Source organism: Hipposideros armiger, unplaced genomic scaffold, assembly GCF_001890085.2.
Source record: "Hipposideros armiger isolate ML-2016 unplaced genomic scaffold, ASM189008v1 scaffold_378, whole genome shotgun sequence".
In the NCBI taxonomy this organism is placed as follows: Eukaryota; Metazoa; Chordata; class Mammalia; order Chiroptera; family Hipposideridae; genus Hipposideros; species Hipposideros armiger.
The window spans coordinates 1,280,163-1,307,602 of NW_017731728.1; the positions used below are offsets into that span (position 1 = coordinate 1,280,163).

Here is a 27,440-nt window from a genome sequence, read left to right on the forward strand (position 1 = left end):
ACTGTCGTTCCATGGCGGGACTGTGGTTGGATAAGGAAGGGCTTTTTTAGAGCATGGTAGCGAGCTTCAACGTCGGGAAGGACTCGGCTAACTTTCCAGCAGCTCTCTCCAGAGAGGGGCCTGTCTTTGGGGGAAGCATGTTGGATACAGATGTATTATGGGGAAAGGCTCACTGGGAAGTCCTGCCTGCTCTCTAACCTGAATCCCTCTTGCTGGGCATATTTATTCCCATGTCTCCACTGAAGGAGGAAGCAGAAGTGGGTGGCCCTGTGGGGCAGGGGTGCTCTCTCTGCGGCCTGTTCAAACCCAGGAGGGCGTTTCTGAGGAAGGTCCCTTCATGGAGGACACAGAGGGCCACCCAGGGACCTCCCCCATCGGCAGTGTGGGGAGCAACCTGCGCCTCCCTTCTCTTGGGCTTGGGGATGGTGCTGAGAGGCCTCCCGGGCTGGGAGCACCAGCCATTGCTGAGGGGACTGACCAGGTCATGATGGTGTTTCCAGGAGCCCTGGGGTGGCTGAGGGACGGAAGGAGCCAGGGAGATCTTTACCTCCCCCCCCCCCCCCCCCACTGCCCATGGGAGCTCTGTCCTAGTGCAGGTCTCCTCGACCCCTTCTGTTGCTGTGGTGGCTTCTAGCATTGGTCTCTTGGAGCCCAGGGTCGCCCTCCTCTCATTCAGCCCTTCCTCGCCCACTCCAGCCCTGCACAGGCACACCCACGACCACCAGCACTGCTGTTCAGTCGACAAGAGTCTTTATTAGACAGGAGATGGCACTTCCATCTCAGAGGAATCTCAGCTCAGACGACAGCGGGGACCAGGATGGGCCGGGAGGGGCAGCTGGTGGCTCCCGGAGCAATGGAGAGGCCTCCTCTTATCCCACGTAGCTCCAGGTGTACAGGCGGCGCAGGCTGCAGGTGGGGCCTCCCTACTCCCACCCTGTACAGAGTCTTCTTGGAGGGGGTGTCAACTTGCTGGAGGTTAGCCTCATCCTTCAGTAGATCCAGGAAAGCTTCTCAGAGGGAACCCAGGCCAACTGGGTGAAGTAGGTTCTACTTTTTGGTCTGAAAAAAAAAAATGTCAAGATGTCTTAAGTGAAAAAGTTCTCTGGATGGAGCCTTCAGCGGAGGACAGATTTCCAAGGAGAGCGTCCAGTGGAGGGCTTGGGGAAAGACCCACGCCAAAGGGGCCACCATGACAGTGGCTGAGTCTAGGCACCTCCTCTAGGCGCTGTGCCCAGGGCCACGGGGTGGGGGACATGCCGGGGTAGAGACTCAGTTGCTAAGCAGGTGAGAGATTAGGTGGTGGCCTGACGGACCCGCTTCAGGAAGGCAGAAAGCACGCTTCCCTGGGCCAGGGAGCAACCTGGGAGGACTTGGGGGGCTTGCCCAGGTCCTGTGGCCTCTTCCCAGTCCTGTCTTCAGCCTGCAAGGCCTGTTTAGCATCCCTCAGACTTCACCCCTGCACCTGAGAAGCATGGCCCCTTCCTCCCTGAGAATTTGCCAGAAGTCACCCTGCCTATCTGCTCTCAGCCCCTCCCACCGGAAGTCAGCACAGGGGAGGGAGGGAGCATGTGCTCAGGGACCCCAGAACCCCATTTGAAGCCCAGCCCAACTAATGAGTCCTGTGACTCTGAGCAACGTGTCTGTCTTGGGGCTGACTCCACCTTTGTACAGTGGGGACAGCACCGCCCAGTTTTCGGGACTGTTAGAAGATTAACCGAAACAAGGGCTTCCACTACACGGGGTGGTCTAGTCAAGTCTAGTCCTTCCTTGCTGGGGTGGGGGTGCTGCGCCTAGGGGAGCCGGGTCAGATCAGGGGGCTGCATGGTAAGGTCCAAGCACAGCTGTGGTTCCTGCCCCACGTGGGGCTGGGAGCTAGCAGCTCTGAAGCCCCGAAAGTTCACCTGAGCTGACTCCTCCAAGGGCTTTAAAATCTGAGACTCAGAGAGCTCTGAGCCTGGCCCCTCCGCTCAGGTCCCTGTCACCTTCCTCCTACCTCGACTGTCCTCAGACTTTCCAGACTTTCCCGCTTCCCTGCCACCCTCTGCCTTCCCCTGCTGCACCCCTACCTTCACCAGGTCCCTAACCTTGACCTTGAACGTACTATGGAGAGGTAGGGATGGGAGGCCTGCCTCACCCATCGTACTGGAAGCTCCCCAAAGATAAGGACTTGGTCTCCCTCAAACCTGGGCTCCCAGAGGCCTGTGCCCCGACTCCCTCGGGCCCTCCTCCCGCCTGGGCTGGCTCCCACAGGCCCTGAGCTGAGCCAGCTGTTCTCAGCGCCCCCACGACGGCTGCCCGTCTGGCCCTCCACAGCTCCCATCCTCATTCCTGGCTCCAGGTCCTCAGCCTGCCGGGGAGCCCTCCTAGCCCAGGCTGGCTGGACTGGGAGGGAAGAGCAGCAGAGACTGGTGTCTGTCAGGGCCCTCGCCTGGGTGGGGGAGGAGGAGTCCAGATGGAACAGTCTCCCTGTTCCACCCACCCAGCCCGAAGGAGCCAGCATCTCCTAGCAACGGTACAGTAGCAGGGGGCTGGGAAAGGGGGGTGGGGAACAGTGACATCATAAATTATCCCCAGCCCTCCCCGCCAGCCCAGCCTTCCTCAGTTAAGAATGGCCTTTCTCTCCCCACCTGCTCCTCATTCAGGATTCCCCCAGCAGAGTGGCCCCTGCTCAGTGCCCCTTGTAGACGCCCCTCTAGGTCAAGATGACCATTCTATGCCTTCTGAGTCTCCAGGGACAGAAATCTTACCATCCCTGGATCTCCCCAATGGTGGGAGCGGGAGTCTGCCTTCCATGGCCCCCAAGAGCCCCCGAAGATCCCTAAGGGTCTCTGGAGCCTGCCTCTGTGTTTGGGTGGGATGGGGACAAGGAAGGGGAACTTCCAAGCATGTGGTGACAATGACTCCCCTTCTTTAAATGAAACGCTTTAGACTTGGGGCCCCCAAGTCTTTAAGGGACACTGGGCCCAAACCCAACATCTGCAGTCCAGGAAGCCCAAACCGGGGACGAAAGCTGGTGGCAATTCCAGCCTTACCTCTCAGATCAGTCATGTCAAGCCCAAGATCAAGGAACTGATGCTTCAGCAGTGCAGACCTTGGTCAGACATGGGGCAGGACTTCCCCAGACAGAAAGAAGCAAGACTGTGGAATTTCCTGGGTGGAGAGAGGAAAAGTCTTGTCAGTCACAGAAATAGGAAACGGGTGGAAATCTCTTAAATTTTGCCTCTTTAATGCTTTCTTAGCCACATTGAGGAACACATGGGGAGTATTTAGCACGGAGCCTGACACACAGTAAGCCTCCATGTGGGCTATTTTTAAAAATCACATATTGGGCCGGCCGAGTGGCGCGTTGGTTAAGAGCTGGCTTGGGACGCCAGAGGGCCCCAGTTCGGATCCCACATATGAGGGCCAGTGACACTGCCCTCTACAGCTAAGATGCTGAACAACAGCTCAACCTGGAGCTGGGCTGCCCTGTGTCACCGGCAACGGTGTAGGCTGCAGTCCCTGCTGCAGTGGATTGCCATGGGCTACTGTGTATAGCCAGCAGCCAGCGTGAGCGGCCAGCAGCCGCTGTGAGCAGCCATCCAGAAGCCGGCAACTGATCTGCCTCACCCGGGAAGAGCGCAATGATGGTGCCAACTTGGGCCAGTGAAGCAACATCCTCCACAACTAGACTGAAGAACAAAAAAAAGACCAGCAACTTGTCTGTTCCCCTTCCCCCAATTCCCCAGCACTGTTCCCATCCCCCAATTCCCCAATTAAAAAAAAATCACGTATTAATAAGGAGTGTTACTGGCTGGAGAGCAGGAGGAAGGGATAAATCGCTGGAGACCCACCTCCCATCCTCCAGGAACCCCATGGGAAAATCCAGATATGAGTAGTGCCCTGAGTACAAGATGGCAGCCAATTGCCATGGCAACAGCAGAAAGAGTCTGGTTGGTTGCAGGGCAGCGCTGGGAAGCCAGCTGGTGCCAGATGGACGAATCCAGCAGAAGGGAGCCCCAGCCGGGCGAAGCTCATGCCCCCTGTGCCCAGGGTTCTCCCTCCATATGCCAGCCTCCGCCCACCTCTTCCCTCCAGACCTGAAGGCTGCACCGCTATCTGTGGGGCACGAAGCCAAAAGCATCCCGCCTCCGACTCCTGCTTGTACAAGGAATGATGGCTTAGAGACCCAAGACTGTCCTTTGTGGTCTCCCTGGACCACAGGCTGAGGCATCTGAATAAGTCTGCGTTTAGCTTACTCCTGACAGCAACGCTGGGGAACCATGGGGTCGGGGGCTCGAGAGGGTCCTGGGTGTCAGGGCTTGAGGCGCCATGTTGCACACGGTCAGCAGAGGCCACCAGGCCTGGCTAGTGCTCCCTGGGGAGACCTGAGGCATAGGGAGCAGAGCGGGCTGGGGCATGTGGGGAACTGAACTTTGGTGTCCCTGCCCTGTCAGTCCATCCATTCGGAGCCTACCACCCAGATAGACCTGGACTGCTGCAGCCAGTGGGCGGAGCCCAGCACCACCTCTCACCACTTGCTTCTCCACAGCCCTTCCACATGAACTGCACTCTCCTCCCCAGCAAGCTGTGCCCTCATTCACAAAGCCTGGCCTTCTTCCCTGATCGTCTCCACCTACCTGCAGTGCCCTAACTCTGCGTCACCCAGCATCTAGAATGTCACTGGCCATCTGCGCACGGCCTTACAAACACTCTCATTCACACCGGCCCATCTGACCCTCAGAACCGTGGAAGGAAGTGATGACAGTAGGTGACTTGCCTAAGGTCACTCACTACTAAGGGAGGGAAGCCAGATTTCGTATCCTGACGTGCCTGTCTGGTTTGACTCGAAAACCCAAACCTTGCTTTGGTTGTCCTTCCTGTGGACAACCACCTGCAAGGACAGAGCCACCTGCAAGCTGAGCTCACGTTCAGTCGTTCTGTGGCTCCCAGGGCCCCGACGCAAACCCTTACTCACGTGGGGAGAAGGCCTGTCCATACTGCTGATTAGCAATCAGTGACAGTGAAGCCAGGCAGAAGCGTCCCGGGGAGAACAAGCCTGGGTGTGGAGACTGGGGTGGCCTGGGGACTCCTTTCTAGCTCTGGTCAATCTTATCTCCCCACTCTCCCAACACAGCCCCCTGTGGAGGGGTGACTGTGCAGGAGCTGGAGGGGGACTCGGAGGAGGTGAGAGGCTTGGGTGGGGCCAGCCCAGAAGCAGGGGTGGGCATGTGCGGGCTGGAGAGGCCTGGCCGGACTGGGAGATGCAGCTGGAACGAAACAGGGCGGGGCCTTGGTGGGGGAACTGGGTTCTGGCTGGATCAGAGAGGAGCCCGTCCTGGGGACGGCCCCACCACGGCCTTACTGTGAGACCCTGGCCAAGTGGCAGCTTCTGTCCTTCCTGGACCTGGTTCAAGTCAGGCCACCCCTCAGCCCTTCCCTCCTCCAACCCCATTCCGCCCCAGCCCCAGTGGGCCCTGGGGAGCTAAGCCCCCTCACCTGACAGGGCCACTTCCCTGGCCACTCACAGAGAGGCCTTTGTGCAGAGGCTGGGGTGGGAGGTGGGCAGTAGCCAACACCCCCCGTTACATTCCAGCCCAGTGGCCAGCAACAGCTTCATCTTCTCCTCGGCTGTCTCACCAGCCTCTTACCCCTTCCTCTAGGAAGACTCCCCTGAGAACCTGGGGCCACCCTGGGATACACCCTTACCCCTTCCATCACTTCCTCTTCCAGAAGCTTCCAGGACTGAACCTCCCTTTCCGTTCTTCATTCCAGTCCCCAGTGGACCATCTCCTGTTGAGACCTCAGGGCACTCACTGTGCTGGGAGCCAATCCTGGCTTCTCCATATCTGTCCCCAGGGAGCTCCCATGAGCCCACCATGTGTGGGGGGTGGGGAGAGGGAGATGGGGGTGATCCTAGAAGCGGAGAAGCAGAGACCCATCCCAAGGCGGCCTCCAGGCTTTTCACGTTGCTTCATTTGTTCAGAACTCACCAAGAGCCAGTAAGTGTCTGGTCTGTTGGGCGCTGGGTTCCGTGGGCAGCTAGATGTGCGTGTCCTCGTCTCTCCTGGGAGTAGTTATGTGCTGCTCTCCAACTGCACCCCGCACTCCACATCCTTTAGACTGTCAGCTAACTTCCCGGGGCCCCCATCAAATCCAGCCCCCCGGAAGGGCACACAGGCGCTCAATGACCAGGCTTGTTGCCTCCAAGTCCATGTCCTCCCAGCCCGGGCCCCCTGCTGGACGCTCTAGTGCCCTCACACCAGGCCCTTCTCTACCAGCTTGCCTTCCAGTGCTGTCCACCCTCTGCCACCCACTTCCTCCAGCTCCTCAGCCTACCTGGCTGTGGATGGCTTCCAGCCCCTTTACCTGTCATCACTTCTCTGTTTCCCTCCAGGAGGCCTTCAGGAATGGTGGCTGAAGTGATAAAAGTGAATGAGAGTGAGAAGGAAAGGGGGAGCTCAAAGCTGACCCTTGGGGAGACCTTCTGGCTGGAGAACCGGGTGAACAGAACAGTCAGGGATATAACAGAAGAGCCGAAAGCCAAAGGAGGACACAGGATGGCCACCAGTGGGACATGTCCCAGAGGTCACCAGGCCTGAGCAAGGGCTGTTGCGTCCAGGTAAGGAGGCCGTGAGTGGCCCAAGAGGGCGCGATTTCCCCAGTTATGAAGACGGGAGCCAGACGACTCGGAGCTTGGCCTCGGGGCCACAGCGGCCCTTCCACAGGCCCGAGACGCTCAAGCTGGCAGGCGACCACCTTCTGCTGACACTCCCAGTCGGAGCCCTCCAGCAGTTTTTACGTCGTCCACAGTCCTCCAAGACCCCTGGCCGCTGGCGCTCACAAGGGGCCTGGAACTAACCGGCCGAGGCCTCTCCGACCAGCCTGTTCCTTCCTGTGGGGCCACCATCCTCACCCTCCCTCCTTCCTTCTCTCCCCATCCTCTCTTCCCAGCTGCACCTGAGGGAAGACTCAACAGAGTTCCCCGTCAGCCAGAAAGCCCTTCTCGTGACCTCGCCTCCCTCCATGTCCACCAACCGGGGCTGGCTCTGGGCCCACACCTGCCACTGGCGCCATTTTGCAGGCTCCAGCTCCCTAAGATGGCGGCTCCCTCTCCCTCGGCTTCCGTTCTTCTGTTCCCACAGCCTTGCCTCCTGCCCTGCCTCTTTCTTTCTGAAGCCTGAGCCCAACAAGGTGGGGGGCCAGGCTGGGGAGCCAAGGCCGGAGGAAGCAAGACAAAAAAAGGACAGAAAAGCCGGCCCCTTGGCACCTTTCTTTGGCATCTGAGTCCAGCTCAGGGAGGGAGGGCAGAAGGGAAGAAAGGAAGTAGTGTGAGTTTTTATTTCTGTCTTCTTCCTGCCACCTCCCCCCACCACACACACACTTTGATGAAAACAAAATCTCTCCCCTTTTCTCTCTTCTTCAACACCCCCCTCCCCTTTATTCCTGGCTCCTACCACGAGCCTCCTGGAATGCAAATGAGTTGTATTATGCAAATGTATGCAAATAAGGCTTAACGAGCGGAAGGAGGGGGCAGAATGCCTAATGAGTAATGGCGGAGGGGTGCAGATGGAGGGTGGCAGGAATGACCCCCTCCTCTCCATTCCCACAGCCTGGAGGCTTGAGGGGAATACTGGGGTATCCCTCACCGCTGGGAAACAGCAGCAGGTCAAAGTCTCATTGCTTCAGCTGACAAGGCCTGGGATGGCCTTGGCCATAGGTGCGGGACAGGAGAGCCTGGGGGGAGAGAGGGTTAAATACAAGGGACTCCAGCTCACTGGCAAGGCCTTGCCCAGAGACCCTGGCTGCACCAGCCTCCAGCCCGCATGGGCTGTGGATGGCAGAGCCTTCCGTTCAGGGGACTGGAAAGAGGGTGACGCTTACGCAGCCAAGGCTTGTGCATCAGAAAGAGGATTCCCAAGGGAAGATTCCCAACCAGACCCAGGTTCTTCCTGGGAGTGGGGGTGAAAGCTGTCTCTCTTTGTGCTTTGGAAGGTGGGGGTTGGAGTGGTTACCATGGCAACATAGCATGGAACACCCACCTCCCCAACATTTAGCCCCAGAGGACCTAAGAGATGCGGGGGGGGATAATAGATTAACACCCCCTGATGCCCCCACCACCTGGCACTGCCAGCCGGAGATGGCGGCTCCAAATCCTAGAGAGAATGGCCCCTTTGTTTCTAGGCTCCCGGTGTTGGGGAGAAGGCCGGGGTACACAGAAGGGCCTTTCCCAGGCTCCGTTCCAGTTTGCTCCCGTTTGCGTGGCTCTTGCTAGCCTCTGGAGACTTCTGGTGGCCATCCACTGGCCTCTGTGCCCCAGCAGATGGTCGCCTCCTTGCCTTTTCTCCCATGGGCTTGCCAGCTACTGCTAGGTATGCCTTCCCATGCGCTTCTCCCTGAGGCCTCGCCTCCAACCCCCTCAGACAGACAGCGGCCCGTCCCACCCCTTCCTCACAAGCCCACATGCATCCGGTCCTGGTTTTGTAGGGAAGGGGCAGCCAGTGAACTCTTCCTACCCGCTTCCGGCCTGCTCCACCAGCTCAGGCAGGGAGATTCTTAGAGGAGGCACCAGACACAATAGGCAGCCAGGCTGGAATTCAGGAGCCTCGATTGGCAGGGGTTGTCGTTTCCCACTAACCAGCTGAGTGACACTGGTCCCACCTCTTCCACTCTTTTGGGATCTGTAAAATGACGGATATAGGGCTGAGGACAGGTAAGGCTCATTTTAGCTCTGCCTGATCCATTCACTCTGTACCTTACATGAACTTAAGTTAAATCCTTCCTGCAATCAACCCCCACCCTTCTTACTCCCGAGCAGACGCCCCAGTGCAGTCAAACCCCATTTCCTGGAGATGGAATGCCAACTGCCCTCAGCCTTTCCCTCTCCCTGAGACTCCACAGCTGCGTGCAAACAACGCCCACAGATTTAAAAATCTAGACTCTTTGCTATCTGCCCGTGCAGACAGGAGGACCACCTCCTAGCCCTCCCTAAGGGGGTCAGCACAGCCCTCTCACTCACCGCCGGGCGCTGTCCGTGGTGCTGGAGGCGGCTCCGACGCACGTGTGGAGGAAAGAAGGAGGGAGGGTGGTGAAGCAGCCACCTGCCCACCCACCCCAGGTGAGAGCTAAAGGGAAGAGAAGCAGAAACATTTGGACGGTAAGGAAAGGGGCAGGTACATGCAGGTGTATTCCTGAAGAAAGTTTCTCCTCTCTGAAGATCTGCATATTGCCAATACTACTTCGGGGGAGGAAAAGCACAAAAGTCAGGGGAGTTCTGAGCCTCCCACCCCTTCATCCCTAATGACTAAAGTGTCCTGGATTGGCTCAGCCCTCATCTGGACCCTGTTTAGAAATCCACAGGGAGATGGGAGTCATAGCCCCCGCCCTTGGGGAAGAGCTCAGGGTGAGATGTTGACAGGTACAGACCTCTAAATTCCATCCTAAATTCTAAGGTTCCTACAAGGAATCTAGGTAATAAAGGTGAGGGAGATACACAGGTGAGAATACACAATTTGCCTGATAGTATGACAGATATCAGGAGCTTGGGAGGAAAGGTAGGGAAGGGGTGTGTGTGTGTGTGTGTGCACGTGCACAGGTGTATGTGTGCGTGTGCATGCGTGTGTGTTTCCCAGGCAGAGAGATAAGCCTCTATCAGTGGTTCTTAACCCTGGCTGCATGTTATAAACACTGAGGAAGCTCTTCAATGATACTGAGCCTCCGCCTCATTCCTAGATACTCTGATTTCATTGGTCTGGAGATGGGCCCCAAACATCAGTATTTTTTTTTTAAGTTCCCCAGGTGATTTCGGTACATAATCAAGTTGAGAATCACTGGCCTAGAAGAAAGCAGACATAAAAAGCACAGGGGGTTAAGCCTGAGCAGGTGGAGGGGGAGACCAAGCTGGGGCCCCTGAAGAAAGGGTGTGAACAGGGAAGGGGCCAGCAGGTGACCCCTCTCCTCCAGCTCCCCATCGATGGCTGGGGCTGGCCTGGAGATCCACTCAGGTGGTGGCTTGTCTTTGCTGGGAAAGTTCAAACCACCCCAAGGCAACGAGAGGAACTGTCCCCCAGCCCAGTCCCTTGTGCAGAAACGGGATGGGTGCAATGACCCTGAGGGCGTGCTGCGCCCCTTCAACTCAGAAGGTCCCCAGGGAGGCAGTTGTGGACGGTAAACAGCAACAATGGCCTCTTTCAGTGTCCAGATTCCAGCCCTTCAGCCCAATTAGCAGACACAGCAAACAGCAATTCAGCTGCCTTCAGCCGCTGTCATAACAAACTCAGAGCAGCCTTAATGGGGGATTAGGGCAGGAGGAGGGGGTGTCGCTCCAGCCCTGGGAGAAGCTGAAAGCAGGGAAGGGCCCCCTTTCTCTCTCACCTCTGCCTCTCTCAGGATGCACCCAACCCCTCATCTTCTACAGCCCTACACCTCATTCTCCCCAAAGCTCCAAGAATGTTTTTATAGTTTTGTCTCCTCCTTCCCTCCTGTGATTCTAAAGCGTTAACCTAAACTCACTTATCTCCTTGCTTCTGTATGAGACAGTGCCATGACCCCCCAAGATCTCTTTGAGGTCTCAGCAGCAAAAGAAGGGGGGTGGAAAGGTCAACCTGGCCCCACAACATGGGGTTGGAAAGGAAGCGAAGTAAGTCCCCGTATTCCGACTCCCAGACCTTGGGAAGTGCGGACTCCAAGGGTTTCCAGACATAGAAAAATGCAGGGGGGCTGGTGCTTTTCTGTTGGGTGAGCAATCTTGGGAACCCAGTTGGGGGTTGGGGAGGCAAGAGGAGAGACAACGCCCCTTCTTAAAGTCACTCAACGATGCAGAAAAGTCTGCACACTGATAGGTCTCTATTTGGTTTGTTAATTATACCCACTACCTACCTCGTCCTGTAATGGAATAAACTGTGCTTTTAGTAACTCTAGAAACTCAATGGGATACACTTGGAATTACCACTTACACATGCCGTAGCTCTCTATTTACAAAAGTCAGCTTCCCCTTCCTAAGTATTCTGACCAGCAAGTGGTAAGACCCCTTCAGGAGAAAATACGGTGGCCATTCTGCCACGTGGATTCCAGCCTCTTCCCTGAACAGGCTCCCCAAGGTGGGTCCCTCCGCTCTCCGGCTTCGGACACTCCTACCCAGGTCCCAAAGCGGGAAAGCAGGGGAACTTCCTCAAGTTTAAATGTCTCGAGCTTCTCTGTGGAGAATACGCCAGAGCTGTCCTTTCTGCATCCTGAAATCAGTCACCTCAGAGTCAGTCCAGACAGCAGCCCTTAACCCTTCTGCAATCTAAGTTTTCCTCTCTTCCCTTGGGTGTCACAGCATATTAGATCTCCCGTTCAGAATTCTTCCCTTGCTCCATGGAATAACCTTGAGGATATACATTCTCATCCCCGTTGTACAACCATCTAAGCTGAGGCTGAGAGGTCTGTGTCAATTATGGCCCCTGAACACACCTTGGTTCGGTCACATCTGCTCTGCTTATGTTCCTCCCGGCTTGCTGACTGCAAAGATCATTACCACTGGAAGGACATTTCAACAGGACCCTTCCTATGCAGTGATAATACAAAGCCTGAGTCATATTTAGGGAGAAATTGCCTTTGAACTCCTGGATTCAGAGTTCAATAGGAGGGTATTGGGGTGAAGGGCTGAGGACAGAAATGGATAAAGAAACCAGCTTAGAATTTGGTTTCCAGTAGGGCTAGGTGGGTATTGGCAAGATCTGAAGAACAGGACTAAACATTCCTGGTCACAGACCCAGCGTGGTGATACAAAGGAAGACACTTCCTAACTGTATGCAGTGAGGCCCTTCCCAGCCCTTCAACCCAGTTTCCCCTGCTCACCCATTCTGCCAGGTCTCCTCTTGGGTTTTAGCTGGAGAGGGTGCTACACTTTGTATAAAGGTTGTGGGAGGTGGAAGGCAGGACTGGCTGTCACTGTGATGTCTGCATTTGGTAAAAACCCCAAATCCCAGAGCGGCTGTTCCTCCAGTGGATTTACACCTGTTCATAGCCAGGTCGCCCTAATTTCACAGCCGAGCCTCCTGCCAACCAAGGATCACACACATCCAAACTCACACGAGGCCACGCACCACTCTGTCTCGCCCTCGTACACAGACACACGGCTGACAAGCATAGTCACCCATCATTCCCCTGACAACCCCACCCACACACCCGCAGGCACACACAAGGCAGACACACACCCTCACCCCCACATCCCTCCTGGCCTGTTCCCCCTTTCCACTGCAAAACGTGTTTTGTAGAACGTAAACCCTCCACCCGCCACCAGCTCCCTCAGGCCCTCTCTTCTCCTTTGGAGTCTAGGGTCAAATGTACTAATGGGACACGTCAATCAACATTGGGCTTCTAACGTAAGTTCTAAGCCTCCCACAGATGCGCCTTAGCAGATCCCCACTTCCAACCAGTGACCCAAGTTCCATAAAAGGCTTTCCTTCCTCAGTGCTTGTCCTCATCAGACGCCAAGTCCCCTCAGCGCGTGGTCACCACCAGGCCTCCCCTCTCCTGTGCACTGCTTCTCCCCTCCCTCCGCCTCATCCCTCACCTTCTCCGGACCCTTTGGCGGGCAAGTGGACAGCAGCGGAAGAAGCAATGAGTTTGAAACCAACGAGTGACATTAGCAACTCATTTGAGTCTGTAAAATGGGGTTAAAAACAGCTACCTCACCATGTTGGAGGGTCACAGAAAGGCAGGGAGGCAGAGCACTGTTACCTGACTGCAGGTGTGGTGTCAGAGGTGTAGTCCGGGTCCAACCCTGCTCCCTTCTCCCTGATCCTGTCTCCAACTGCCTCCCTCCAAAAAACAAAAAGCACGTCGTCCCCCCTGACCCCCCCCCACACACACACACAAAGTTCCAAACAGCTGAAAAGGCGAGAGGCCCTTAACCTCTCCTTTCTCCAAACTTGGAAAGAAGGAAGGAGACATGTACTCCAGGCTCTGAATCTGAAACCGAGGCACCTTCGTTTGGGTGCCTCAATATTTCTCCCGCATAATATATAACTGAATTATAATCTTCTAGCTATAAAATCAGTTCCGGGGGGGGGGGAAATTTTAAATATACACTGGAGACTGGAGTCAGTACCAAGTCACTTGGTCCAGTTCCCCTTCCCTCTTCTCACCCCTCCCCTGCATTCTGGAATACCAGCAGGTGTGGGCACGAAGGGCAGAGGTAGCAGGTATGAGGGGGCTACTTCTCGCTGGGGCCACAGTTACTTTTATTCTACCAAGTGACTGGAGACCATGCTCCTCTCAACTGCACTGAAACACTCTTTTGCTTCGAGTATTTAGGTCAGGCCACATGAATGGATTCTTTTAGGAATGGCCCTGATTAATCGCTAATTCTTTGCTTTCTCTGGGCAGCATAAATACTAAGCTACAAATTCCTTTGTGTTGGAGCTCCTTGAGGCCATTTGCTCTGGACATGATTGCCCAGAAGATGGGGTGGGGAGGTCGGGAGTCCGGGAAGACCCCAACGAAACCCTTTGGGTCAATGAAGACAAAGCTGGCACGAGGAGAAGCTTTTCAAGACATCAGACTCAGGTCCTGGTTGCAAGGAGGCCGAACACGAAGACAAGGCAGCTGAGACATGCCCTCTGCTCAGTGCCCCAGAGCCCAGGCGGGGCAAAAAGCATTCGCAGCTACCCTGTTCTCTTTTTTGAGCAACCACCCCACCCAGTACCTCCAGCCCTCCCTCCGCTTATCGCCCCACTTGGCCACTCTCAGCTCCCAACCAAGCCGGACAGACCTATATGGCTGCAGGGAGCCATCAAAGCAAAGACCAGCGTTCTCAGCTCCCAGCCCTGCAATCGCTGCGGAGAGCCTGCAGAACACTGCACGCCAGCGCCCAAGGGAGCGGCCTGGGCCGGGAGCCCCGGGCGCCAGCCCCCAGCACCCTGAAACTAGGTTTCAGCAGTCCTCCCCCTGGAGCCGCGTCCCCGGCAGTGACCCAGCCCGCTGACTGCCCGGAAAGGCCCCGGCCCAGGAGGGAGCCACGGCCTCCTTTCTTGCTTCCCGCTCAACTCAGTGGGGGAAGACACGGCACCTGGCTAAGGTGGAACAGGACGGCGGCTCCCGCCCGCGCGGACCGGGTAGGGAGTGGGTCGGCGGCGGACCGGTGCGGTCTTGAGGCCCGCGGGCCGCCGGGTCCCCTCCTTGCCTCCCCACGGCCCGTGCGTCCCCGCGGCTCTGGGCCCTCGCTCAGGCCTCGCCCGCCCGCCCGCCCGCCCGTGCGGCCGCTTTCCCCCAGCCCCTCTGCGCAGTGTATGGGGTTATTTTTACTTTCGGTTATCTAGCTTTATGAAGACTCCACACCACTCATACAGCTAGATAACCAAAGATAACAACCAACCCCGCCTCCTGGCCGCCGCCGCCTCTTCCACGCAGCCTGCCGGCCGCTGCCGCCAGCACCGCCGCGCCTCCAGGTCGCCCGCCGGTGAGGGCTGGGGGTAGGGAACGCGGGTGATGGGGGGGAGGAGGGGGGGCGGAGAGCGACACGGAGTCCGAGGCCGTAAGGCTCAGAGGTACAGGGATACAGATGCGACCGCCGGTGGCATCGAAGTCCAGGGGTCGCCCCCGGACCCGAACCCCAAAGCTTCGACGCCGCGTTTCCCGCTCCCCATTCGAGCCGAAAGCGGGAGTTCGGCTGGTCCCGGGGAGGAGGGACTCGCGGGCTTTTCGTGCCACCCGGGAAGACCAGGCACCGAGGCGAGGCCTCCCACCCTCACCGGGTCTGCACTGCGCTCCCCTGGAAGGCCCAGGGCTCGCCCGCCCGATAGCCCGAGCCTTAGTCTTCCGCGGAGCTCGGGCCTCCGCGCGAGGGTCGCGGGGGGGAGGCGCGGGTTCGGCCCCACCACGACTCCCAACTCGCGAAGGCGGTGGAGGCGAAGCGGAGCTCGTGCAGGGGAAAGGGCTGCATCCAGCTGCCGACTGAAGGGGGAGCGGGCAGCGAAACCGGGGTGGTAAAACCCCGCAGGCGCCCTAGTAGGAAACAGGGAAATCCCGGCAACCCAGAGAGGGGGAAGCCGATGGGGGTGGGGTGGGAGGCGACCCAGAGACTCCCCAAAAGAGGAGAGGGCAAAGACACCCCCCGCCCCGCCCGGGCCGGGAGCCGGGAGCGCGCCCGCGAGACGGGGTGCGGGATGGGAAGCGCAGGGCGAGCCGGGCAGGTGACCCGAGCCCCAGGCCCTGCAGGGCTCCCCAGAGAAATGGCTTTGAACCACGAGCTCCAGCCATCACCCAGGGCGGTGAAAACGGCCGGGGGTCCTAGGCGAGAGGAGCCCTCGGGGTTGGCTGGGGCGCTCCGATCAAGAACGAGAATCCCCCAGGAGGTCCCGGGAGCCCCGAGGAGGGTGTGGGGCTCAGCCGGCCCCTCGTGGCGGACGCGCAGGCACGCCGGATTCCGAGGCGCTCGCCCACCTCGGGCCCCGAGCCGGCCAGGCCACTTACATCCAGCCCAGGGTGCCCATCCGTGCTCTGCAGCGCGGTCCTCCCGGCCCCTCCCCGCCCACGGAGCGCCACGGCCCTGGGTCCCGGGTGCCAGGGCTCAGCAGGCGCCGCGGCAGAGGGGCCCGCCCGGATCTCAGCCTCCGCCGAGCCGAGGCGAGCAGGGCGGAGAGGCCTCACCTCCCAGCTCTCTCCTCAGGCTCGGCCGCCGCTCTGGCCCCGGCGCGCTCCGGCTCCGGACTTTTCATTCATCCTTTCACGCTCCCTCCGCAGGCCAGCCTCTGATTGGCTCCGCCGAGCCTGACGTCAACACCTCGTTGCCCCGCCGGCCCCGCCCCTCCCCCCTTCCCAGGTTGAGCCGGAGCGCGCAATTGGGGCGCCCCTCCCCCGGAGAATGGGGAGGCGGGGAGGAACTACTACATCTGTGTGCCGATTCCCAACCTCTTGCAGCCTCACCCACTCCAGACACCCACCTGCCGTCTCCAGTCCATTGCCATTTGCGGCTTTGGTCCCTAACCTCACTCTTTTTTGTAGGTCCTACACTTTCCATTTCGACCCGAGGCGTGCTATGCTGCCCGAGGACCAGGGCTCAAAACACGGAAAAGGCAGCCAGATGTCTGGAGACTCGAGCCCCCACGGCCTCCTCTCAGGAGGGTATTCTTTGCGCTTCTAGGATTCTGATCCCTCCCAAAGGCTGTGATCCTAATCTTTCAGGGCGGGCACGAACCTTTCTTATTGGTTTTCAACCCAAAACAGTGAGGGAAAGGTTTTGGAAGTTTGGGACTCCTACTGAGAGACGGGGTTGTGGGGGTGGGGGTGTCTGGGCGAGGCTAAGCCTCCTTTTTCGTCCTGCAGATGGGCGGCTGGCGGATCCCAGCTGGCATTAGCCCGGGCAACACCCGCAGATTTTGACTCAGCCTTGACCCTTCCTTCTCCCACCCTGTGCGCCTCCATCCGTGAGCCCTGCGCCCTCACCCTGTTCCAGCTCCGGGTGTCTGGAGAGCTGGGGTAATCCGGAGAAGGATCACTCTCCAGCAAGGTTTCAGGTCCCGGGCTTCCCCGACCTGGCTCCGCCTCTGGCTGGGAGGATGAGGGCCGAATCATGCCGCGTCCCAACCCCACGGCCGCCCACAGGCAGGATCCGGGTCGCCGAGGCCTGGCGGAGCCGCTGCGCCCGCCTCGGAGCAGTCTGAATGCCCGGTCCCGAACTAACCTGTCTCCCCGGCCCCTGCTCTTGGCTCCTTTTCTAAAAAATCCTACCACTGAGAAACCTAGAGCCCGTCTGTCTGCTTAATACGGGCTGCTCCTATCACCAGGGATCTTTGAACGTTATGGGGAAGGGGGGGTGCACTCCAGGGTCCCGTCGGTTTGGCCATCAGGCCTGGCCAGACTGTTTCATCCGCCCCAGGGTCCCGCCTCTGCGCAGTCGAGGACAAAGCGGAGCCTGAATGCTATGCGCCGTGGTCAGAGGCATGGTGAAGGCCTGTGGGTTTCACTTGGTGCTCCCCTCAAAGACTTGAGGGTTCTGAACAATCACGGTGTGATTGTGAGGTGGGGGACGCTCCGGAATAGGATGAAGCCAGGGGTCCTGTGTCCCTTCCAGAACAGCAGTAAGGAGCTGAAGCCCCCCCTGCCTGATTGCCCCAGTCTAGGACACTCTCAGGGCCGGGCTGGGCTGGGCATAGCTTCTTCCCTGTCAGCCTCCACAGAATCTCAGGGCCCTTAAGGAAAGGCTTTCTAGAAGCTTCCACAGTGTCAATTATTCCCCTTCCCAGAACTGGGGGCACACCAGCCAGTGTTGGGGAGGGAAGGAAAGAGACTGTTTCCTCCTGCCCTCTCCCGGGTGCCCCTGAGCTCAGAATGGAGCACTCAGGGAGCACTACGCTCCCTGTCAATCCTGTCCAGTTGCAGAGAAGTAGAGTCTTCCCCAAACACTCTCACAGGTAGATCTACCCTACTGGGGTGCTGCTAAATGCATTCCCTGAGCATATCCCCCATACCCGCCCCAGAGGAACTATTGGCCCCCTCTGCCTTTCCCCTTTGTGCCTACAAACCTCCTCAAATATTTCTCAGAACACCACCTCACACCCTTTTCTGGGACACCCAATGTGCTCCAGACATTCCAGCAATCCTAAGGAGGGCCCACACTCCTCCAGACACCCCACCAACTTCCCCCTACAAAGATTCCCCCATTCGCCCACCCACAAGATCCCTTCAAAGCACCTTAAGCCTTTCTCCGCCTTCTCCCACCCCTTACCCAGTGCCTGGAAGGCTGGGGCCAGCTTGTGGGAAAGAGCTGCTGTTCCGCTGGCTAACATGGCCCCTTTCTTCTCGGTCACCCATTTCCAACCAAGTCTCCTGCCCTCGGTGGAGCCCAAGCTGATCTCCACAACCCCTTACACTGGCCTGGGCCATGCACACAGCGTAGCAAGAGGCAGCTGAGGTCAGCATGAACCTCCCTTGTCTGTCAGCCACTGCTGTATTTTTGCGGGGGAGGTGGGAGGACGGAAAGGTTTCCTTGCCCAGCACCGACCCACCCCACCCCCACCCCTATTGGCCAAATTCAGACTCAAATGGACTTCCTCAAAACCAAGGTCACGAGAGACGGGTACATATCTAAATTTCCTAGCTAGCTCAGTAAGGAGCTAGATGCTTGCCTCTTACTGTGGCTTTGGGCTGTACAGAGGTGCCTCAGCCGAAACAGTGTCCACACTGAAGAAGGCCCCCCCCCAAAAGAAAATGGAGACTAGCCTAAGTAGCCCTGGTGCTATGTGCATAGACACCCGCTCTCTGTCCAGGTCCCTTCTCGTGTGGCTTTGTCCGGTGGACTTGACAACCATTCTTCCAGCACTCCTGCTCAGGGATGAAGGTGAGCGGGCATGTGTGTGTATTCCCATGGAGATGGAGCAGTAAGAGATGTGCCCACCATCACCTTCATGGGGTCGGTGTGCACAGCTGAGCCACATCACTCCAGTTTCAAAAAACAAACTACGTCAGGGAGCAAATGGGACAGCCCCGCAGGGCACAGGCAATTTCACACACGTTCGAGTCCATGGTAGGGATTTCCACATGCCTAAAACACGGGGTGCTCGGCGTTCGCCGCATAAATAAAGGTGTGCGCACCTGTGTGCCTCTCGAGTCTGAGCTGCCATCACAGAGACGGCGCCTGGTGGGTGGAGAGGGGCGCGCTGACAAAAGGTGGGATTTGTGCTGGGTGCGTGTGAGGGGAGCGGGAGCTGGTCTGTTGTGTGCAGTGTGTCAGTGACTGCCGGGCCACCCCTCTGCCCCAGGGGACTCCCTAGGCTCCCTAGGATCGGATACAGCGGGCCTATCGGAGGAGAACAGCTGCAGCAAATGGCTGCGTTGGGTCCCCTGTGCTTGGCACCCCAGCCTCATCTGGCAAGGCCTCCGTTGGAGCAGAGCCCTCTGCTTCCAGCACAGCACAGCCCCCTGCAGAGCCTCAGGCTGCAGACCCCACCCCAAGTCCTCCCAGGGAGATTCTGGGGGGACTGTGGGGAGAGCATTGCGGTGATCTGAGTCTGTCTGTGTCTGCCTTCTCTGCCAGTGCCCGTCCCCACCCCCACCCCGCCGGTCCTCCTGCCCACCCATTGTCTGTGTGCCTGAAGAGGCCCACGGAGGGAACCTGACCCGAATTACGCGCTCGGTGCAGCTTTTGGGCAGATCTTTATAATCTGGGTCCCCAAAATACACTTTGGCATTAAGCCACACTCTTGAAATATTCAGGTAATTACATAAAAAGCATATATTTTTCTTTGTTTCAGTGATCAGGTGAACTTGCCTTGAAGATAGGGACAAAAGTTGCATTTGGAGGAGGGTGGGTTCAGGTATTTATTCTGTCTTATGGGTGCGTTGTTATTATAGACATCATCACACATTGCTCTTTTGCTATGAAGCATCTGCATTGTCTACAGGATAGTGACAAATACAAGTAAGAATTGGCACTAAAAATGCTGAAGCTGTGAAAAAAATTTATATATATATTTAAATCTCCATATGGGCAGGTGAGGTTAGAGGCATGGGGACATCATCTGGAAGATTCTGTCCCTGAGGACACCGCCCCCACTCCCCGCCAGCGTCCTCCTGTTGGGAGGCCAACCTGGGAATTCCTCAGGCCTGCCTCAGCACGGCCTCCCCTGCTTGCTGCCAGCTCTGCCCCGGGGTACCCACACACTGCTCACTTGCCTGAGAGCTCTGTGGAGCCAGGGAGGTGACAACAAGGTGACAGAGATGGTAGAGGGTCGGCCATCACAGATGGTCTCTTTGAGGGGCAAAGGCGAGAGTGAGGGCTGGGCCTGCAGACGCACATGCGCACAGACCACGGACTGAGGCAGATGTGGTGACACCTCCACGGGCACTTCCAGCAGTACCACCTCCGACGCTGCCAGGGACACATCCTGGCACACCCCCACCCCCACTCGCCCTCAGTGGGGTAAGCTGCCCAGGTCCCCACTCACCATACCCCACACTCCTCTCCTCTCTTGCCTGCGTCAGCCATGAGCAGATCTCTGCTCCACAACCAACCACCTCCCCTAGGGTCACCTGGCTTCCATCTCTGCCCCCAGGAGCTATGAGAGAAGAGAATGAGGTCCCTGAATCCCACTGCTTGTCCTCACTGTCACAGAGCTGGGCCCAGCGTCACCTTTCATTCCTAGGCCACCTCCACCTTGCCCCACCCCACTATCAGCGACTGCACAGGTCTCCCCGCAGCGGGAGTGGACCAAAGCCACAGGGAGCGGGGAGAGGGGTGTTGAGAACAGGAGCAGACACAGGTGACAGACGCAGGGCCACACCCACACCACCATCCAAAACAAACAAGAAAATAAATACCCCAAAGCCGAGGGTGGCCGCCTACGATGATACCAGAAACAAATAGGGCTGCTGCTTCTGGGGTGTTCAGCTCCTGTCAAGGAGGAGAAAACAACGGTTAAAGTCCTGTGAATGGCACCAGCCTTGGGTCCCTAACATCCCCCAGCCTCCCTGTCCTTCTCCCACTAACTCCCCTTCTCCTTGGCTTACGTTTTCAGGACCCAGGCCGTCTAGTTCCCACCAGAGCTCAAGGCTGCAAGGGGAGCTGGCCGAGGGAGAAAAGCCCGGCCGTGCGGACATGGGAGGAGGGCAGCAGGGCACCCCCGGCAGAGCCTCTCCAGCACCGTCTTGCCAGCACCTCCGGCCACAAGCTTAAGGCCCAGGGCTCCGAAGTGAGCCTGTGCGGGTGCTGGGCTTTGGGACTTACACCTACAGGAGGAATCCCCTGCCCAGTAGACGCCAGCTCCTCACAGGTCCTTGCTGCTCGCAGCCTATCCTATCTGAAAGCACGGTCAGGACAGAAGGAAGGGTCTGGTGTCGGGACAGCTTTTTGTCCGCTTCCTCTGATTACCTTGTAAACTGGAAAGCGCTGTGCACTTAAGATACTGTCAGTCTGTTGTCTCCAGCTTCCTCCCCCATCTCTGTCATTAACCGTCTACCTATCAACTATCCACGCGCATATCGCTAAGGAGCCATAAAGACACGTCCTGTAGCTATTGATTTTTCTCCCTCTCCCTCTCTCCTTTTTCACATACACAAAAGGTGTGACTACAAAGCAGTTATTTTTTTTTATTTTGATGTTGGGTATGGAACCCAGTCTCAATATTTGATAGTCTCACCGTCCCAGTATTTTGCTTTCAGGCTAAATTATGATTTGGAAATGACATGTATATCATAGGTGACCCAGCTCCTAAAATACTGAGGAGTGTGACTGTGTGTGAGTGTGAGTGAGTGAGTGTGTGTGTGAGTGTGTGTGTTGCGGTAAATTGGTGAATCTTTCTACCTCAAGCTCAATTCCACAACTAATTCTTCTCTCTTTTTTTTTTTTTAAAGTTAAGAAGATAACCTGCCTGAATTCAGTGAAAATCAGAGCAAAGCGGGCTGGGACCAGGGATACGCCTTAAATCCAAGCCTGATTTCTTAGGGGTGTTTCAAATGCCCCCTACCCACTTCTAACACCCCAAAATACGCACTTGACCCCCAGCCTCAGCTCTACCAGCCCATCCATTTCATAAAGTATCATTGAGGGAGCCACCCCACCCCCAACTTGCAGACGGGCTAAAAACAGGCAAAACAGGCGCAGGTACACGGGGGAGGGTGTGTCTCTGGAGGTTGTACCTCTCCTCACTGATCTCTGCCCAGGGGACATGGTGACAAGGACCAAGGCCCAGGAGGCATGGAACATGTGTGTGCGTGCTTGGTGGCTGGCAGCCTCAGCCTTGCCCACACATCTGGCTTCTGGGGTACCAGAAATCGGCTGCTGGCCTCCACGGCCCCACTGTGATCCCAGCCAGTCTCCCAGAAAGCACCATGTGGATGGGAGCTAGGGGCGGGAATAGCGCCTTCTTTCTATATCCTCTGGCTCTTCTTTAAAAACAAGAAATTAAAAACAGAAAACCCTCCATCTGATGGGTCTGGCGAGGGTGAGAGCAGGGTTCTCTCCCCTTCTAGAACCTAAGCATTAGCTCCCAACGACTCACTTGTCATTAAGGTATTCCCTGAGCCCCTTTCCACCTGCCAGCTCATGGGAACAGCAGGGAAGAAGGAAATGAAATCAATCTAAATCCTATAAAATGTTGGATTTCCCCCCCCCCCTAATTCTGGTCTTCACCTTCTAGGAAACGTGGCTCCTTTTCTCCCGTCGCCCGGTCCCTCAGCCTTGGTCCCCCCCACCCCACCCCACACCGAGGTCCCCAGGGCAGAGAGGAATGACAGCAAGTACAGGAGGCCAGGGTCCAGCACAGAACCATGTTCTCTTCCCTGGCTCCTCTACACCCTGCCTGCCGGCCAGTCCTTGGGTGCGAACATTAAGATGTTGGCGTGTCTGGTGGGGACAAGGGACGGGCGGATTAATAGGATCAGTAGCACCGTGACCCTGAAGCCCCCCTGAATCCCATTGACAAACTTAGTGAGCTGACTCCGGGTTGGCAGCGCGCGTGGGGAAGGGGGGGGGACCCAGAGGCGCCTGGGGCAGGGCCCACCGCCTCACCGCCCCGTAGGTGCTGCGGAGGCTGGAAGTGAGACCTCGGTCTGCCAATTCCCCCTCCACACACAAGCCTCCTCCCTTTTGGTCGCCCCCTAAACCTTTGATCAGCCTTTGCTTCCTGGATTATTGCCCCCCCACCCCCCTGCGCGCCTCCATTAGTCAGTGGGCGAAGTAGGCACGTTAGGGCACCCTGACTGATTCGGGCCATCTCTTCCCAGCCCAGCCCAGGTGGCCGCTTACCGGGCTTCTGCGAGGAGACGGCTCGGTGGCCCGGCCGCTGGACGGCCTTGCTGGGTTCCTGCCTCCTGAGGAGGGAGGATGCAGCTCCGGTGACGATGACGTAGCATCTGTCTCCATTCAGGAATTTCGCTCGCCTCTCTTTCTTTTGCTGCTCTCCCTGGAAAGGCAGCAAAAAGGGGGGTGCTGCGCCCGTCTGGAGACACCACCACCACCAAAATAACAAGCCCCTCTGCTGAGCCCCCTTCTTCCTCCTTCTCGTGCCTGTGTCACCTCCCCCGTGTCCCACTGCCTTTTCCAACCTGAGGCAGGAAGGGGGGCTAAAGGGAAGCTATTGTTCCTCCAGGCCACCCTCTGTCCAGAGGAAGCAAGAGAAAGGGGCGCAGAGCCGCCCCTGTCCCAGTCTCCTTCCAGTTCTAATTCACCTTGGAACTTGAGAGCAGGATTACATGCTGTGTGTGTCGGTGGGAGTGGAGCTGAGAGTGACGGAGGACACAATCAGGGGGCTCCCTCCCGTGCCTCCTTCCCACGCCTCCCGGCACAGCCCGGCCCTGTCAGCTCAGACAGTCAGTCGCACGTCCAGATCTTAGTCGTGAAGGGGAGAGTGACAATTGAAAGATGAAGACGAGAGCTGGAGGGGGGAGCAGGATAGGGCCGGTAAAGCCAGAGCTTGAGAGCACGCAGGAGAGAGGACAAGGGAGGGGACCACAAGTTCAAAGTGCGAGATAAATTATCTTGTTCTTAGAGGAGGGGAGCGATTTGGGGGTTGGTTTCCAGGGCTGGGGTCCCAATATTTGGTGGAAGCTGGGGCCCAGAATGGTACAATGGACGGGTCTCTTTTCTCGCTCTCACCCCTACTCTCAGCCCCTCCCGTCTTCTGTTTTCTCCCTCCCAGTCTTCCTGGCCTGCATGGGAACTCGGGCTGAGCTCGACGACGTGACAGACAGCAGGCCTGCATGCTAATGAAGTTTGTCTCAAGTTCATTGTCAAAGCCCCCCCTTCCCCAAGGCCCCCTCCCCTCCTCTCTCATACACAAATCTCCCTCCAACTTTTGTCCCACAGACCTGGAGGCCACTTGAGTCTCTGCTGGCTCCCCTCTCTCACCCTCCCCCACCGCTTTCAGTCTCCCCTCTCCCCACCACCTCCCTCAGCTGGGGTGGGGGCTCGCGGCTGCCTGGTGCCTTCCCCACCACCTTCTGGCCTGGCTGTCCCTACCCGCTCAAAGAGGGATTCCGAGGGCAGAGGTCAGAGTCTACAGACCTGGTCCTCCTCTCCGCACCCCAGAGTAGGAAGGCTTTGGGGGTGGTGGCCGGAGAAGGCAACTGACTGCCCCCACTCCAGGCCCCCTGCCCCCCAATCCTCAGCCCTGCACTGGCCCAGTCCCCCAATTCCAGCCTCAGCCTCCCCCTCCCCTCATCCCGCCCATCACGATTAGTGTGCTCTCCCCTTGATTACATCTGCTTCACTAGCTCAGAAATAAAGATCCTTTGAGACTAATTTTGCACCCCCAGCTCCCCACCCCTTCCCCCCTCCTTCCTTCTAGACCGGGGCTCCCTTTAGCGCCTTTCTCACCGGCTGGAAGACATTGAACTCCTTGTCTAGGGAAGCTGTGGGGTTGACGGGAGGGGGTGCCAGAGGCATGGAGGGGGGGGGTCTCTCCAACTCTGGGACGTGTCCAGCAATCCAAACCTGTCCTTCTTTTGTTCCTATAAATCTCTTCATACCGTCACCACCCTCTAGAGTCTGCCTTTCTCCCAGTAACCAGGGGATAGGGGAGGCAGGGGAGGAGGACCCCAACTCACTCCTCCCCCCAATTCCAGGCAAACGAGGGAGGGGGAGGAAAAGGGAGGAAAAAAATTAAATCCCCCCTCATTAGCCAGAAAGGAAGCGAAAGGGGATAATTATAATTAAAAGCAGACAGCTGTGGATTGCGTCTTTTATGCTCCTCCAAGCTTCCTCCCACTTCTGCCACTGTCACCCAAAAATCTGCACAATTCCACCTGGTCTCCTGAGAACCGGGAGCGTGACTAAGGCGGTGGCATTTGGAGAAGGGGAGGCCACTTCCTCTCTGTAGACACAGGGACAGCATGTTCTTAAACAGCAGACCTAGAGAGATGGAGGTGTCCTCTTCCCACCCCCGGCTTGCACACCAAAGCTGGGCCTGTAGGAGGTGGGGCATTCAGGTGATAACTAACGTGGTAATGTGGGGAAAATCTCTGTTTTCCTAAAAATAGTTAGAACTTATTCACAATGATATTAATACTAAGGATTAAAAGTAATCCAGCACATTTCCTCATTCCGGCATATCCTTCTCCTCCCTTGGGGTTGCCTGGGATCCTTCGCAGGAGGGCTCCCTGACAGCAGAGGAGGGGGGTCTGCAGGGAGTGTGTTCTAACCAGAGAGGCGCTGGATTTCCAGGACACAGAAGCCACACTATACTTACCGGCACTTTACAATTTGGGGGTGCTGTTGCTAGGCCCAGCTCTGCTAGCCTATGTATTTATAGAACTTCATCATAGGCCAGAACAGCGGGGTAATTATAGCATCATTAGCATATATGCAAATCAGGTAACCTATATGCGCTGAATGGAAGCAGATTATTACTTATTTCTCTCCCCCTCCCTCCCTGGTAACAGCTCTGGCTCCTCAGAGCTCCGCACCAGCAATTATCTGACATTAGAAGAGGGGCCTGTCGCCCCGGCGGAGAGGGCTGCGGGGAGGAGCACAGGAAGACCCTCCCCGAGGGTTTATTCTCATTTTACTCACCGTGATTCTGGAAAGAGAGGGGAGGGGCTCAGTGAGGAGCCTCTGAATTAACAAAGGGGGGGCGGCGTGGAGAGACGGAGACCTGAGAACAGAGACAGAGGAAGCCAGAAACGCTGCGAAGCGGAGCAGGCAGGGAGATGGGGACAGACAGACGCACAGCTCAGGGGAGCGGAGGAGTCAGACAAACTCACGCAGAGACAGACGCACAAAGAGTCCCAGTCGGGCCGCAGGACACAAGGGGCGGGGCTGGCCAGTGCCTTCCCTCCAGCTCCAGCTCCAGCACCAGCTCCAGCTCCACGGGGGCGCCTGGTCTCTGAGGACTCCTCACAGCACGGCCTCATCCTGCGCTGACTCAGCCTTCTTACACCAGAAGCATGGGGCGCAGGACCTGGGCAGTTTTCACTGCTTCTCCTTCATAGGGTTCCCAGGACTTGCCCCCCTGAGTTGGTTGGGTACCCTTTCCCCTGCCTGGCCGGGTGGCATTCTGCTTGCTCTTGGTGGCCACAGACCAGCGACTCACCTACACGATCCCCTCCACTCCATTCCAGGAGACCTGTTCCAACCCCAGGCGGCCCAAGGAAGTGTCTCCGTTTGCCTGGTCCCAGAGCGCATTTTATGTCCCTAGAGAAACTTGTAACTCGGCTGAGTTTCAAACGTCTTTCTCCAGGTTCCGCCTGCAATGTGCCTGTCCAGCTATCTCTGTCTCAGAAAGAGCCTTTGCCCACTTGAGATAGACTTCAAAGAAGGCAACACTGGGGGGGGGGCCCACACTGTGGCGGGGTCCAAGGGCCAAATACCTGCTCCTGTGTGGTGCTGTGAAGAAAGGCTGGGGTCCCTGAGCAAAACGGACACACAGACAGCAGCCAAAAGACAGAAAGGCTGCACTTAGATTTTCACGCAGAAGTGAAAATGTCCCGTCACATAAATACATAGACCAGCAAGACAGATGAGCTTTATCACCAGTGGCAGGTGTTTGGACTGACACCGGCTCCTGGGTCTGGCTGGGTTTCTTTGTGGCCACAGAATACAGAATAGGAAAAGAGCAGAGAGGCAGTGAGAGAGGCCGAGAGTGGCCGAGACCCACAGGAGTGAAAGAGAAAGGCGCTGATAGGCGTCAGAAGCCCAGTCAAGGACAGGGCAGACTCAGAGACTAATAGCCAGCCAGCCCAGGGGCCACGCTTGCCGTGCCACACCCCACGTCAGACACAGGGATGCGGCCCTCACTTCTGCTGGCTTCTCCCCCAGGCACAGCCTGGAACTGGCGAGTAGGCGCGCAACTTCATAAGGCACATCTCTGCATGCAGCTGGTCTTTGGACAGCGGAGCGGAGCAAGCCCGCCCGGGGCTGCCTGTCCTCACACAGCCTGGCACTGTCCGAGGGGGGCTCCCTGGCACTTCTCTTTTGGGCAACACACTCTCCTACCTCTGTGGCCCCCTGTACAATAACTGAGCTCCAAACCTATGGAGCTGTGCGTGTGCACACAAATACCTCTCATCTCATCTCATCTCCCACAAAATGAATCCCCCTGGCGTCCACGTGGATGCCTGTAACCACAGTGGCTGCCTCTTGCCCCATGTGGATGTCGGGAGCTGTGTGTGTGTAGGTGGCGCGTGCGTGCGTGCGTGCATGCGTGGCAGGAGCAGGTCTCTTTTCATCCAGCCAGGTCTGTGTGGACTGACAGCCTCCTGCGGTCAGGCTCCACCATCAGCCAGGTTTGTCACCACCTGCACTTGTCACCACTTGCGCTGCCACAGCCAAGGGCACCGTCCAGACCCAGGACTTCAGGGGCGCAATCCAGATAGTCTTTCACCCCAGAATTCCCCCCATAAAGTTGTCCAAATCTCCCCTTTTGGCGGCTTGATAATCTACCAGACACACATGGTTCTCTCACAAACCAGCCTTTCGCCCAGCACAGAGCTCCCGTGATGCCAGCCACATCTGTCCTGGAAAGGAGACTGGACCTGGCCAC

The 27,440-nt window shown here is 57.5% G+C and overlaps 1 protein-coding gene across 23 annotated transcripts; it reads right to left on the minus strand.

Annotated features, from left to right (window-relative positions):
* Positions 1-733: 733 nt before the first annotated feature.
* On the minus strand, positions 734-26,773 carry MIR9-1HG (MIR9-1 host gene). 23 transcript variants are annotated; one of them, XR_002126253.1, is made up of 10 exons: positions 25,472-25,763; positions 22,709-22,865; positions 20,284-20,356; positions 8,999-9,104; positions 8,496-8,660; positions 6,349-6,396; positions 5,689-6,046; positions 4,958-5,249; positions 3,033-3,150; positions 734-1,059 (listed from the first exon to the last, which is right to left on the minus strand). XR_002126253.1 is itself a non-coding variant. In XM_019662652.1 (7 exons), exons 2-6 carry the CDS (start codon positions 22,823-22,825, stop codon positions 3,078-3,080), a joined length of 534 nt encoding a protein of 177 aa, XP_019518197.1. In that variant the 5' UTR covers positions 22,826-22,865; positions 25,472-25,728; the 3' UTR covers positions 734-1,059; positions 3,033-3,077. The 23 variants fall into 23 exon arrangements, 13 of the variants coding, with proteins under 13 accessions (XP_019518197.1, XP_019518200.1, XP_019518199.1 ...); XR_002126256.1 differs by lacking the exon at positions 4,958-5,249 and having other exon boundaries at positions 5,689-5,828; positions 5,973-6,046; positions 25,472-25,748; XR_002126258.1 differs by lacking the exon at positions 4,958-5,249 and having other exon boundaries at positions 5,689-5,772; positions 5,973-6,046; positions 25,472-25,745.
* Between the last annotated feature and the right edge of the window lie 667 nt (positions 26,774-27,440).